General features: G+C 39.2%; 1 protein-coding gene across 1 annotated transcript in view; it reads right to left on the bottom strand.

Annotated features, from left to right (window-relative positions):
• LOC139912484 (ecto-NOX disulfide-thiol exchanger 2-like) overlaps positions 1-14,274 on the bottom strand; it is a 68,392-nt gene that overhangs the window by 21,096 nt on the left and 33,022 nt on the right. Inside the window, exon 6 of the mRNA XM_071900303.2 lies at positions 5,128-5,234. Coding sequence (XP_071756404.1) covers positions 5,128-5,234 — 107 coding nt within the window. The remainder of the gene's footprint in view (positions 1-5,127; positions 5,235-14,274) is intronic.

The following is a 14,274-nucleotide window of genomic DNA, read 5'->3' as shown; positions in this document are numbered from 1 at the left end:
TGTAAATGAAAACTAGATTTTGCTGCTGAGGGGAGTCACCTGTTGTTTGAACTCCCTATTTGTTGTCACATCTCTTTCCCATATTACCCATCACAGAGAAACAGTTGAAAATGTTGGTAAATGTTGGTAGCCTATATATAAAGATTCACATTTTTTCTGACTCTAGACAATAATTCTATGCCGCCATGTTAGGAATTAGAAGTCTCAAACTACATAATGTATGCACTCAGGGTGATCAAAGGCACTTCTTACTCATCTCAAAGACCTGGGTCACAGTGCCTTTTTTTTACCAACTTGGACGTTTACCATGCAGGACAAAATAATCAGTGCGAGAAAGTTGGGGCAATCACAGGAACATATTTTAAAACCAAATAAGTACACTTTTCTGTGACTGACAAATTACCTAACATGACGTGGTAAACCCAACCAATTGAAAAACATTTTGAATTATGCACAAATACTACTTGACCTAGGTCTATTACGCATCATTGCCTGCTGTGACCAGCTGTAATTTAACTCTGTAAATTTGTGGTGTCAGTTTGACCTGCACAGAGATCATTTTGTCCTATCTACCTCCTTCCTGAGCTGATAAACAAGAGAGAGCAAGAAACAGAGCCAAAATCATAGGCAGACTGACCCCCAACCTGTATGCACACACACACACACACAAACACACACACGCACACAAGCGCTCACACATGCGCACGGACACACACACGCACACAGTGTGAGAGTGCATCTGTTCTATCTGTTATCACGTAGGAGGGCACAAGGCCTTTTCTCTCTGGTTAATACGGTGTGAAAGTATAAAACAGATAAAAGACAGCAGGATTAAAACAGGCTATTGAGCATGTTGAAGGACTAAAGATCAAAGAGAACTGTAATCCTCCATGAATATTACTCCTCGCTATAAGACTGAGAACCTCTTGAATGCCATTCTGTTCTGCAGCCTATTCTTCCTCAAATGTTGTAAAGTATAAAGTAGTAGTGAATATGATACAAAAAACTATATCTTTCTAATGTCTGTTTGTTACATACTTCCTTGTGTCTTATGACTGGGGGAAAAACAGTAAAATCGGATCCTCCAAAGAATTTATCTCAGGGGTAGAACAACAACACAATAGTAAGGCATGCAGTAAAAAGTGGAATTTCTATGGCGGTTACAGCTCTATATTTTTTCCCCTCAAGGATGTAGCTTCAATTTGTCCTGTTATACTTCCTGTGCTACGTCACAGGAGAGAGGAGCTGATGGACTCCCTGGAGAGATGAAACAGATTTCAAGAAAGAGAGAGAGAGAGAGAGAGGGAGAGAGAGAGAGAGAGAGAGAGAGAGAGAGAGAGAGAGAGAGAGAGAGAGAGAGAGATGGTATGAGACACAGCTACACATGCTGCTTCTCCACAGCAGAAGCCTATGGTGCTAATACTCCTTTCACACCACTGACCCTGGTGTGTGACATGGGCTTGAGCTAATTAACACTGAGCCATAAACACAGGTCGACGGGAGATCAAATCCCAGCACACATGCTTGTTTGAGGTCGATGTTGCCATAGATATCCATGTCTTTTATACTTGTGGTTTGCCTTTGATCTTGCCAACTTTCCACTGCTTCCTTTCAAATTAGCTCACTTTCTGCTTGCTTGCTTGCTACTAGCTGTTCCTGCACGTTGCCATAAATATGTAAATATAGTCACCAGCATATTGCACATTGTTACAGCACACTGGTGCATCACAAATAAAGTCAATGTCAGGTGGGACTTCAACACAGCGATGTGAATAAAAGGGCTCTCACAGTTCTAAGGATGAAGCATCACTATTGTGCTTACAGTATTTATTGCATGGCAAACTGAAAAAGGCACATTTAAGATGTTGTCAGCAGTGTTTCATCCTTACTGAGTGTGATGGCCCTTTTTTGATAAGGAGGTTACAAGTTTGGTGATATGAAGAGTTTCATTCTAATTCCAATTCCAATGCACTATTTGAAAAAAATGTACAACATTGAAAAGTACTTTATATTAAATAACAAAAGTAGACCAAAGTCCTTGTTTTAAAAAATGATAATTCTTATACAGACTCGATCCAGATATCAAATGAAATGTAAATGAAATGTAATGCTTTTCTCCAAAAATGCATATATAGTGGTTTGGACCTAACTAGCCTTGAGCGCAGCGTGTACACAGTCCTACATATTACATCAACAAGGCCACCCATTAATCCCTTTGCACCACAGGACAACCTGTGTTGTGAGCTTGACCTCAAGTCAGCCAATTTACATCCGTGACAGACTCAAAATGAGTGTGAACAGGGTATAAGTGTCTGAGATGGAGCACGTATATAGCTGGTGTGGCGAATATAGTGTTACTTTTTTATTCAAGGAAAAACAGGATACACAATTTAACAGAGCAGACAAGAGAGAAAAGAAGCCAAAAAGGGAAAAGAGAAATAGAGATAAAGAGTTAAAAGATGGATATGTTGGATATGCTAGCTGATTGGTGTTTTGATTTGATTTGCATCATTTGGCAACTTCAAAAACACATCAAGCATAAACAATGTCACCCAGGATGTCACAATCAAGCCATAGACTTATTTCCATTGTGATCCTTCTGGTGTACAGATGGCGAGGCAGTTTGGCCTATTACTGATACACTGATGGAAACAACGCCCAGCCTGAGTGAGGCAGCGCGAACGATACAGTAGCTGATTAGACACACTTACTGTATGTCAGACACAAAAGGTTTTCAGCAGCAATGGTGACATGCATTGGGATTTGAACATACATTCAGCATATGTGCTAAAACCTCTATGCAAAGGCTACTGTCATTACAGTGGGGAGGGGGGTTAATAACAGTGTGCGGAGGCATGGATCCCCTCGTAACAGCAAATCAATACTCATAGGTTAAAGTGTAAAGTGTGATTAATGTGTCAACACACTAATGTGGGCAGCTCCCAGCAGCAGCTCTGAATGTTTGTTAATGTCATAGATCTATTTCTGGAAAGTCATTAGCATTTTCATAGATCTGCGGGGGACGGAACAGAATGAACGCTATTCTCTTTAGATATTGTACATGAATATTCACAAAGATAAAAGCCTCGCTGACATTCAACAGAGAGAATGTTTCAGCAACATGCTGTGACAAAAGCTTGATTCGTAATGATGTGTGTGTTTTCTTTGTGCGTGGTTATACCACAGTATATACTATATGTCTGTGTTTGTGTGTATTTGTGTGTGTTTGTATGTGTATGTCCGTGTGTGAGTGTGTGCGTATAATATCAGCCTGTTGATTAAACCCTAAATCAACTGTTTTTACGCTCAGGCATTAGGAGGCTCTCGGCAGATCAAACTTACCAATCAGATCTTCACCATACTCCTGCACCCTCAATTAAATACAGCACACCCTCCATTAAACACAGCAAGTCTTCATGATAATGAATGTGGCATTTGTCAGACAGTAAATAATAACAATGAAAAAAAGCAAATGCCGTCAGTTTGAGAAAAAAATTAGATGAGATGGATGACCTCAATTTCCTGCCCAAACAAAACATGCAAATCAGTAATTTGCTGTGTCTTCAGATGGCCGGAGGCAGTGACTGATGATAGTTCAGAGCAGTAGAGAGGCATCTGAGTTGCCTAAATTTACCTGTTCCTGGTCGCCCTGAGAGACCAAAGACGCATCCAGTAGCTCGTAATTTTTCATCAGAAAAAGAGAGGGAGAGGAAGAGAGAGAGAGAGAGAGAGAGAGAGAGAGAGAGAGAGAGAGAGAGAGAGAGAGAGAGAGAGCGTGGGCAGAAAGAGGGAGAGAGAGGAGGAGAGTGGGAGAGCTAGCCTGGCACTTACCAACACATCCCAGAAGTTCAGCTTTGAGTTCAGTTTCATTTTTTGGATAAAGACAATAATAATATAATGTTCAGTGTTTATCACTGTGCTGAGCCATCATCACTTGGCGCAGTGTCTTATTATGTGTCATAGTAACAGTATCAGTAACTGTAACAGTATCATGAATGCATACACTTTTAGGATGGTTTGCCTTGTGGGGATCAAACATAACTCTAGAAGTGTTAGTCCCATGCTGAACTGACATAGGAAAATGACATGTAAGTATTAGTCCTGGGTGTACAAAGATATTATAAGGTAAATGTATGAGGTAAATGTTTGGGACTTTTGGACCCACAGTGCAATCGTTTGGCTTCAGAACACCTGGATTATGCAGTTTGCTGTAATTTTATGGTATTTTGCCCTTTTTTGGAACTCTAAAGAAACAGTCTCCATTCACTCCAGTTTTGGAGAAGGCTGCTACGGAGCAGCGCTAGCAAACTCGTGTATTATATTGACATACAAACTTCACCAGTGTTTCAACTGACATGAGGGTGAGTAGATAATGACCAAATTTTATTCCTTTTCCCTTTTTCCTTTGGCTTTTGCCATCAGGGCCTCTAGGCTTTAGACCGAAATAGCTTAGGCTCGAGGAATTCGTTTCTAAATTACTTCTTAAAACTTATTTTTAAAGACTTGCTTGTTTTAATCTTATTGTTTTTTACTACTATTTTTTACCCTTTATTCGTATACTTTTATCTTGGTGCCTTTCCATTGCTTCCTTTTATTGATTTAATTTATTTTATGAGTTTGGTGTGTGCGTTTATTTGCTTGTTAAAGCCCCCTGTAAAATCTGTTAAAAAATGTCCTATAAAAAAGCACTTTTTATGGTCATTATGATTATTGCTTTTCTTATTAAGTTACTCTGAAAACACCAGGGAGACCCTCAAAAGATAGTGAATAGTACAGGATGGCTTCTAGGATGCTAATGTTCTAATGTCCACATAATAAGACAATTATATATGCCTAAACATAACTTGAAATTGCTCTACAGAATGTAGTTTTAGAAAGTGAATTTGAACCTCTGAGATGTCTAAACATTTGTGAAGAAAACCTAACAAGCAACTTTTTGTCTGTGATAATACTTCCTCATTTACATCATAAAGAGGCATCAATGTTATTTTTGGATATGTGATGAAAGTTGAAAAAAGTTTTAAGCATTTGCAAATGACTGTTATGTAAGTAAGATCTTACTTACTAAAACTGCATAGTGAAGCATGAAAAACTTTAAGTAACAGTATGGGAAATGAAAGTACCAACCTCCGCCTGTTTGCGCCACATGTCCAGGTTCTTGCGCTGAGCTTTGGAGAAATGGTCCCATGCCTTTTGTTTGGACGCAGCTTGGAATACAGACACAATCTGTTCAACTGTGGTAAGGAAGAGATGTGCAGATGCAGGGAAGGGCCAGAGAAAGAGAGACAGACAGACAGAGGGCGGGTGGGAAGGAGCAGAGGAGTGAAAAGTGAAGTCAGCTGGGGACGTAAAGAGATGTGTATATGTACTGTATGTATGTATGTATGTATGTGTGTGTGTGTTGCAGACCTGGGTCAAATAGTAACATCATACATTTGTTTTAAGCCAGTTGGGGTCAGATATGTGGGTTTTGCTACGTAACAAAACACAGTAAAACACAGGAAATAACTGAAACTAATTTTAGTGTATTTTTGTTTGATTAAAAATGAATATATCTTAAACCCCACCCATCTCATACTCCAAAGAAGTTAAATAAACCCTCTAATACTATTTCACCCAGGTCTGATGTGTTTAATATGAATGCTTACAATGTCATCTTATCGTTTATAGAGGGGCTGGGTACTGGTGCAAGGAGAGGAGCAGCGACCAACATGTTTCCATGTGGTCTGGCTCTATGCTCCATCCACATACCATTTACTGACATGAGGACTTACAATTCTACTCACCCTATCGGCATGCACACACACACACGCACACACCACAAATAAATACTCTGTCCAACAGTCTTCAGCAGAGCTCTAATTATCTAAAGAGATGCTATTATTAGAGGCACATAACTGGTTGTTTTCTCATGAAATTATTTAAAATGGTAAGGCCCTTGAGACATTCGTAGTGGCTTAGGGAAAAAAGCTGAAAATGGCTGCTGTCTTCTATACTTGCAATCAAAGCATTTTATAAAAAATATGTTTCAGACAGAAGACCTTCCTTAAATGTGCTACGCGTAGCATTTTAATATTAACAAATCATTGTCACATTTAATTTTGAAACGTTAATATAATTACTGTAAGCAAACAAGACCATCATCGAGAAGATTGTCAGCTTCTGCCGGCCTCTACACTGCATTTTACATTCTGTGCAACTGGGTCGGATTTTGTGGGAAATCTGCAGCCTTGCTCTACAGGACAGAGGGAGATTGCTTTACGGCACAAAACAGAAAGTGGGCCACTGTTCTTCCAACACAAATGGCGCTCAAGCTTTCAGAGTTTCTGGAAATGGCAGATGGTGGAACGAGTGAAAGGCCTGTGGAAAAATTACTTCCCGCATGTTTATCTTCTTCGGTAAAGCAAAAGAGAAAACCATTGACCAAAGAAGCAAAATGGGGTTTAGGGTTTGAGAATCATTAGCACTAACAATACCACTGGCGTGTGATAGAAGCTATCAACTGTCTCAACATGTTGTCATCTGTTTATGGTAATTATACCAAAATATTGTGATTAATTTGACACTGATATATTGATGTTTAAAAATGCTTCATGTGGCAACCAAAACGTTGTATTATATATGTATTGCAACTGAGTGATGTGCAAGTGAAACCTCATATTCATCTCATTCTGTAATAATTCTGCCATAGAAGTTTTAGAATTCTGCACAGTGGAAGTGTGATTACAAATCTGTCTACCTACATAACTATTCTAAGTATCAGCTAAATTCAGCACCCAACAAAATGTCAACATCAGACCTGGATAAAATAAAACTAGCAAAGGATTCTTGATGTTTGCTATTAACATTTGCTGAGTACCAGATGGGTGATGGTTGACACATGGGGAAACAATCACATCACATCAAGTCAAATAAATCAATTAATTCTGTGTTTTTGTGACTGACGACTTCTCTGATATGATCTGCACTATGGTGATGTGGTAAACTCCACACATCTGGGACTCAAAGCAGGTTAAAACAAACACCAATAATTATTTCATGTTTTTATCTCATTTAATTCAATTATTTACTAGGTCTGATGAAATTATGCAAATTACACCCGTCTGATATGAACATTGTGTGTTTTTTTCTCCAGTAACCATAACAACACAGCAGTGAGAGCAGAAAATGACGTATTGCACATTTTCTTTTTGTAGACATTCTGCTGTTTGACAGTTACTTGATTTTGAGTCATCACATTATTAATTTTTAATCTACTCACCTGTAGCAGATGCCAATACATCGCTCTGTGATAGTTGGCACGGCCAGCAGACATCAATTTAGAATTCATAAATACTTCAACACTGATAAGATGCCAAGCTGAAACCTTTCATGGTTTCTGCTGACTGGCTACCTTCCTCCTCTGGAGAGACCATCATGGTACTTTGGAGACAGCTTGTTAGACTGTAGCTGAAGACAGTGAAGTCAGCATTACAGCTGAATAGGCTTCCCTCCATCACACAAAACAATAACAATATAATAATAATAACAAGGCTGCTATAGAACTCCCCGCGCCTTATCACCCATTCAGGTACATATCGCTTCACATTCACCCTTTACTATTGATATGCTCAGGGTGTAGACTGTATCAGATCCTGGCTGGGTTATGGTATATTGATATAGACATTTCTCTCCCTGCTGCCTGATGGTATGTTATGGGTGGACACAGAGGATTTTATAGTGGCTAACAAGGCTGTGTGTGTGTGTGTGTGTGTGTGTGTGGGGTGGGGGGGTGGGTGTATGTGGTGTATGTCATGATCAATAATAGATTACTTCTCAGAATCCTTAAATTCCATTGGTCAATGGGGATGGGAAAAACATAGCAAGGTTATAGCTTGGCAGTGGCAGTGTGTGTGTGTGTGTGTGTGTGTGTGTGTGTGCGCGTGTGTGTGCTTACAGTATGAGTATGTGTTCCCGCTAACACGGTATGTGTATCTTCTGTTCCTGTCCACTGTTTTGGTGCAGGAATTTTCTCTGACTGCACCCTGCGCTGCTCTAATAGTTGGGGCTCAATTACTATCATCCCTCTACAGTTATATGTATGAGAGTCCAGCACTGGCATTACTAGAACTACAGTATGACTCAGAGGATCAAAGGATGACAGGTTGAATGAGTACTACCTACTGTACAGTACTAACTATTTCCTGCATACACCGCCAGGATGAGGATGTTTCTAATGTCTGCTGCACAGGCTGAGAATGTCAATGAGATGATCGTTGTTGCTGAGCAAGTAGATGCAATATAACCAGCATTTGACTCAAATTATACAGGAATTCAATAATTCCTATAGTATTTCTATGGTCTAGGACAGTCCAATCAACAACAACTAAATCCCAAAACTCAGTCTCAAACTTTCAGTGTCATCAAATATAAAGTCTGGAACTAATACATAGCAAATTAATTGGCAAAGATGGTAAGAGAACACCTAAGGGGATTTTCTGGGCAAAATAGTACATTTTCTGATTCAGAATTGACAACACTACTTTGGAATGAAGCACATTTGTGTGTAAGAGGTCAAAAAAATATTATTTTGGTCCATAAAATCAGTTGTAGTTTCACTTTCTGTGGAGCATGAATGCTATCCTGAGTTGATGATGACCTGATGGCATTAAATACTCCATGGACATTTTACCCACTGTAAATAAAAGATGGATAGAATAATTTACAGGTGCCTGGACAGAGTCCTGGTTGAAGCTGATTGGCTTTTTCTTTAATACCTCTGTGATGTCTGTGTGGTTTGCACTGTGTGCAGCACTTGCAGACGTGCCAAGCATTTATACCTCTGTGGCAGGATGCACAGAGCTGGTCATTAGACTTTAATACACTAGATGGCAATATTGAACAAGGTCCATAAATTTTATTTAAACCGTCGAGGAAAATATAGTTTACTTGAACTGGCCTGCTAAGAGAATGGCTGCATACAGAAGTTTGGAGGAGATGGAGGAGGAGGAGGAAGAGCTTCTGCTGATGTTGCCGAATATGTAAAATTGCGCGATGGATCATAGCAGTCCCGGTAGTGGCGGACCTTCTCTGCTACTCTTCAAACTGCTCCATGCTTGTTTGCTGTGATTTTGTGTCAAGAAATGAGGTTGGCTACCTGAATTTTGGTGGAAATCCAATCTCACTCACCAATCAACCAACCATCGTATGCCCAGCGTATCGCCTGGACGCACTGTTATATATCAAGGAAGGTGTGTGACATCTGCACAGATTTGGTCTGCGACCTACACACACAACACACATGCAGTGCAACCCCTCCACACTATGCAGAGGTGTACAACAGGCCTCACTTCACCTTACTGTGTAAGGTGAAGTTTTCACTCGGGTTGAGATATTTCAACTCGAGCAAACACCTCTTCACCTCCATTACTTTGTATGAATTTGCATCGCTTCTCACCTTTTTTTTGTGTGCTGTCTGAATGCAGACTACTTTTAGAGAAACATTTTTTTTCCTTCAATTTCTTTTATAGGTCTTGAGACAAATGCTCAGCAAACATGGTGGCCATGGATTCAATTTCAGCCAAGGAATGTATATGGTGATTTGTTGTCATCATCTTGAGCGAAATAATACAATTGAGGTTGCTTATTGTATAGTTAAAAAAGATGAGTGGCCAGTCATTTTACTGGATCACACTTTCTGTTACCATGACATTCAGTAAAATGACTAATTTAAATAATCAAAACAGGGACACTGTCCAGAGCTTTTTCAATAGAGGTAATTCTATTCAAGGTGGCAGGAGTGTGAATGCCTGTAATAATGTGTTCTTGGATGCCAGTCTGGAGCTCTAACAAAAGCAAGAGCCTGGTAAATATGGATGTGTCTTTTGTTCACAGGTGTGGTGTGTAAAACCGCCTCACGGGAGACCAATCTCAGTGTTGACATTTGCATGGGTGGAACCACAGCCAGTGGAAGACAAACTCATGAATAGAAATAAGTGTTTGTATGGATTATTGTGTTTGAAGAGGATGGCCTTTAATGAGAGAGAAAGAGAGAGAGAGAGAGTGACAGGGAAGAATAGAGACATACAATGAGAGCGAGAGAGAAAGAAAGGCAAAGAAAGAAAAAGTCGTAGGAGGTTGTAACCCACTTCAAGCTGGCCTTTCAAAACCAATACAACGTACGTAGATATCAATAAAAGCATCCTTATAAATACGCATCAAATAGAGCAGCATGGCTGCCTGATCTCAGGTTGCAATTCCTCACTATTGTTTTCTTCTTGTTGTTTTTTATGTCATTTGCATGTCATGGGTTCTAAATAGATTTCATATATCACAAACAAAATGTAAAAAAGATAAAATAGTAAGTGAAAATAAAATAATAGGTGATTATCAAACTGCATGCCTGATATAGTTATGGCATGGAAATGCAGTTTGATACTAGGGATAAACAATCTGCCCGTATGGGAAGAACTGAAGATGAATGTACTTACCCTGTATCCCCAAAGAATTGTTCATACTGTACACAGTAGTTTATCATAAACATAGAGAATAATAATCTTTTTGCATGTATTATATGCTAAAATGCCTTCGACTCAAATGCCTTTCCAAACTGAGACTCTGTGTCCTCTTAAAGGCTGAAGTATATTCCTCCAATCAAACAAGCCTGGGGCTGCTCTACTGAGACTAGTGAAGCTACGACTACAAATACAGAATTTTAGTGCATAAGAGCAACCATGTCTACAGAAACGGAAGATCTCAGTGTGTTCAAGTTGATTTACTTCAAAATCTCTTACTGTCTGTAAGGGTGTGCCTCAGGGATCAGTACTGGGTCCTCTTTTGTTCACTATTTGTATCAATAGTCTTGGTCAAAATGTGCCCAATGTTTGTTTCCACTTTTATGCTGAATATATGGTCATATACTGTTCGGCTCCTGCACTAAATGAGGCTCTTGAACTTCTCCTGAAATTTGCATTTAATTTGGTTCAGCCTCAGTTATGTGAGCTGAAGCTTGTTTTAAATGCAGATAAAACAAAGATCATGTTGCTTTCTAAGGCATCATCAAACCTTACACAAACTGTTATAAGTGAGCAGATTGAGGTTTTATCTTGTTTTAAATATTTGGGAATTTTTACTTTTTTCATTTAAGCCACACATTGAGATTCTTGTTGAAAAGCAAATACTGAAGCCGGGCTTTTATTTCAGAAGGAAAAGGCTGGTTGCTGCCACATTTTTACCACTACTTGATTATGGTGACATTCTGTATATGAATATGTCAGCCCAGTGTCAGTGGTTGTTAGAGACGGTTGATCATGGCTCTCTGAGATTTGCTACGAATTGTATGTTCTTGACTCATATTTGTACTTTGCATGCGATGGCTGGTTTGACTTCTCTGTCCATGCCTAGCTTACTTTTATTTATGAGGCCATTCTGGGGAAGCTTCCATCATATTCATCTATCTATATGACTCAGAACTGTGGGTCTCATTACAGTCTGAGGTCCCAAAGACTCTCTTCTGCGTACCATACCCAAAGCTCCAACAGATGCTTGCAATGCATTTTGGATTCTCCTTAACCATCCCCAACTTTCTCTCTCTCTCTCCTCTTGGCTGTCTTTCTTTATGGACTAACAAACTTCGCCTGTGTTTCAACTGGCATGAGGGTGAATAGATAATCACAGAATTTTCTTTTCTGGGTAAACTATTCCTTTAAGGTTTTTCTTAGGAGTTTAGTTAGATCTAAGTGGGCTTGTTCTCTGTAAAGTCCTTTGAGACATGTTTGTGATGAAGGGTTATAAAAATAAAGTTGTTTTGACCACAATACCATGAGATATTCATCCACCGTATATAAGCACTGACATCTTTGTCATCACCTCTTGAAATGTGGGTAGAAAAATGTATGTATTGTTGTACTTTGTCACATCTGGCATCTGACAGTGTGATAAAGAGATGTTATTGTTACAGAACCAGCTCTTTTCCACCTTAACTTATGGAAACTGTTTCTGTCTCTCTGAATCGTTATTGTTCAGTGCTACTGAAATCCAGAGATGTGATTAGTAAATGATTAGGATTTTGCGTTTTGGGCTGTGTGGTTGTAAGAGAGACAGTGTGTGTGTGTGTGTGTGTGTGTGTGTATGAGACAGAGAAAGAGAGAGAGTGTGTGTGGGTGTGTGTGAGAGAGAGAGAGAGAGAGAGAGAGAGAGAGAGAGAGAGAGAGAGAGAGAGAGAAAACTAACCACCATCATGTCATGAGGATATCATATTATGAAAAAAAAGGTAAAAAAAAACTAAAAAAAAGATTACCAGAGGCATTATGTTCATTTCTGGCATAGCCTAGTTTTCATAAATATAGATTTTATTTCTATAGCGATTTGTAGGGGATTCAAAGACATTTTAAAGAAGTAGTACAGCATTACAGGTGTGGTACAGGTCATTACAGTCTTATGTTGCTCGGCTGCCACCTATTCTGTCTATTTGACTGTGAAAGCTTTGAGAAACTGCCATCTTACATCTGCCATCACAGTTATTTTAGGAGAGAAGAAGCTGCTTCAAGTTTATTTTTGTCTTGCAATACATCTACAACACTCCCGCATCATATGTTTCTCACAACAAGTCTATTCAGCATTATTGTAAAGTATTACTCCCGTACCATATGAGGAAGTATAACAATGCGTGTATGTGTGAGAGAGAGAGAGAGAGAGAGAGAGAGAGAGAGAGAGAGAGAGAGGAGGTTGTAACCCACTTCAAGCTGGCCTTTCAAAACCAATACAATGTACGTAGATATCAATAAAAGCATCCTTATAAATACGCATCAAATAGAGCAGCATGGCTGTCTGATCTCAGGTTGCAATTCCTCACTATTGTTGTTTTCTTCCTGTTGTTTTTTATGTAATTTGCATATCATGGGTTCTAAATAGATTTCATATATCACAAACAAAATGTGAGATTGTGCGTTAAAGCTTGTGTGTTTGTATGTGTATGTGTTCAGATGTGTGAAAATGTGTGGGTCAGAGACTAGTGAACAGTTCAAGCAAAGAATAATTCTGTTTTTCATGTTGTTTCATTTGATTAACTAGGATGCTGTCGGGGCCGACAGCGAGGGTATATCCCCGAAATTCCCCAATCCTCGAAGGCCCCATTAAGTCAAATGTAATAAAAAGCCATTCAATAATCACACAATGAGACTCCAGGGTTAATCTTCCCAATTATATTGGTTGTGTGTCCTAACTATATTTTTATTTCGCCAAATAATACAATTTTTCCTTCTGGGCTAATCTAGTTGTTACAAGCCAAAATGTCATAGGTCACGCCCACTTTCACTAATGAAGACCAAACTTCAGATTTTGACTAGGACATGGTGCTAGAGCATGTGTAGCGAATTTCGTGCAATTTCATCTATTGGATTAGGAGATACAGTTTTCTGGCCTTTGTGGCGCCCCCTATTGGTCAATATTTTAATGGCTTTGCACACATGTTCATCCAATATATGTGAACATGTTGTCTAAGTTTAATGATGATTGGACCGTCTATCACAAAGTTATAACAATTTCGCTTATAGGCCACGCCTCCAACTTTAAGAGTTAATATCTTCAAAACTACAGTAGATATCAACAATCTATGAACAAAATTTAAAGAGCGTAGGACCATAGATGCTACTGACCGATTTTGGTGGTAATCGGTCAAATGGTGTAGGAGGAGATGTTAAAAATGTGTTTTTCAAATAATTCAAAATATCTCAAAAATTTTCCAGGCGGACCTTGAGGGTCCTTATGGCAAATTTGTAGAGTACGGTTAGGTGGACATGTGTACCAAGTTTCATGTAAATCGGACAAACGGTGTGGGAGATACAGCCCTTTAAACTTTTTATTTTTGACCTTTAATTATAGCGCCACCATCAGGCCGATTATAATCAAAATCAAATCAGTTCTTCCTCTAGGGGTCATCAATGTCCATACCAAATTTGAAAAGATTCTTATAAAAACTGTTCAAGTTATCGCGTTCACACGAAGGATCTGCGGCGGCGGACACGGCGGCGGGTGGGGTGAATCCATAATATCCCCGGAACTCATTTCGGGGATATAATTATCTGAGGAGCCCAGAAGTTTAAAACTATTCAGTATTTCACAAGAACACAAGAACATAAAAAACACAAACGTTAGCCAAAAAAAATAGCCATGATAATAAATTTGTATGTCTTTTTCCTATCCCATAAATCACCTAAAGACCCCCCAAAATTATCTCACGATCCCCTGGGGGGTCCCGATCCCCTGGTTGAGAACCACTGGGTTAGAGCGTATGTC

Source organism: Centroberyx gerrardi, chromosome 16 (assembly GCF_048128805.1).
Source record: "Centroberyx gerrardi isolate f3 chromosome 16, fCenGer3.hap1.cur.20231027, whole genome shotgun sequence".
Taxonomy (NCBI): domain Eukaryota; kingdom Metazoa; phylum Chordata; class Actinopteri; order Beryciformes; family Berycidae; genus Centroberyx; species Centroberyx gerrardi.
The sequence above is the reverse complement of the archived record's forward strand: the minus strand, read 5'-3'. Positions and strand labels throughout refer to the sequence as shown.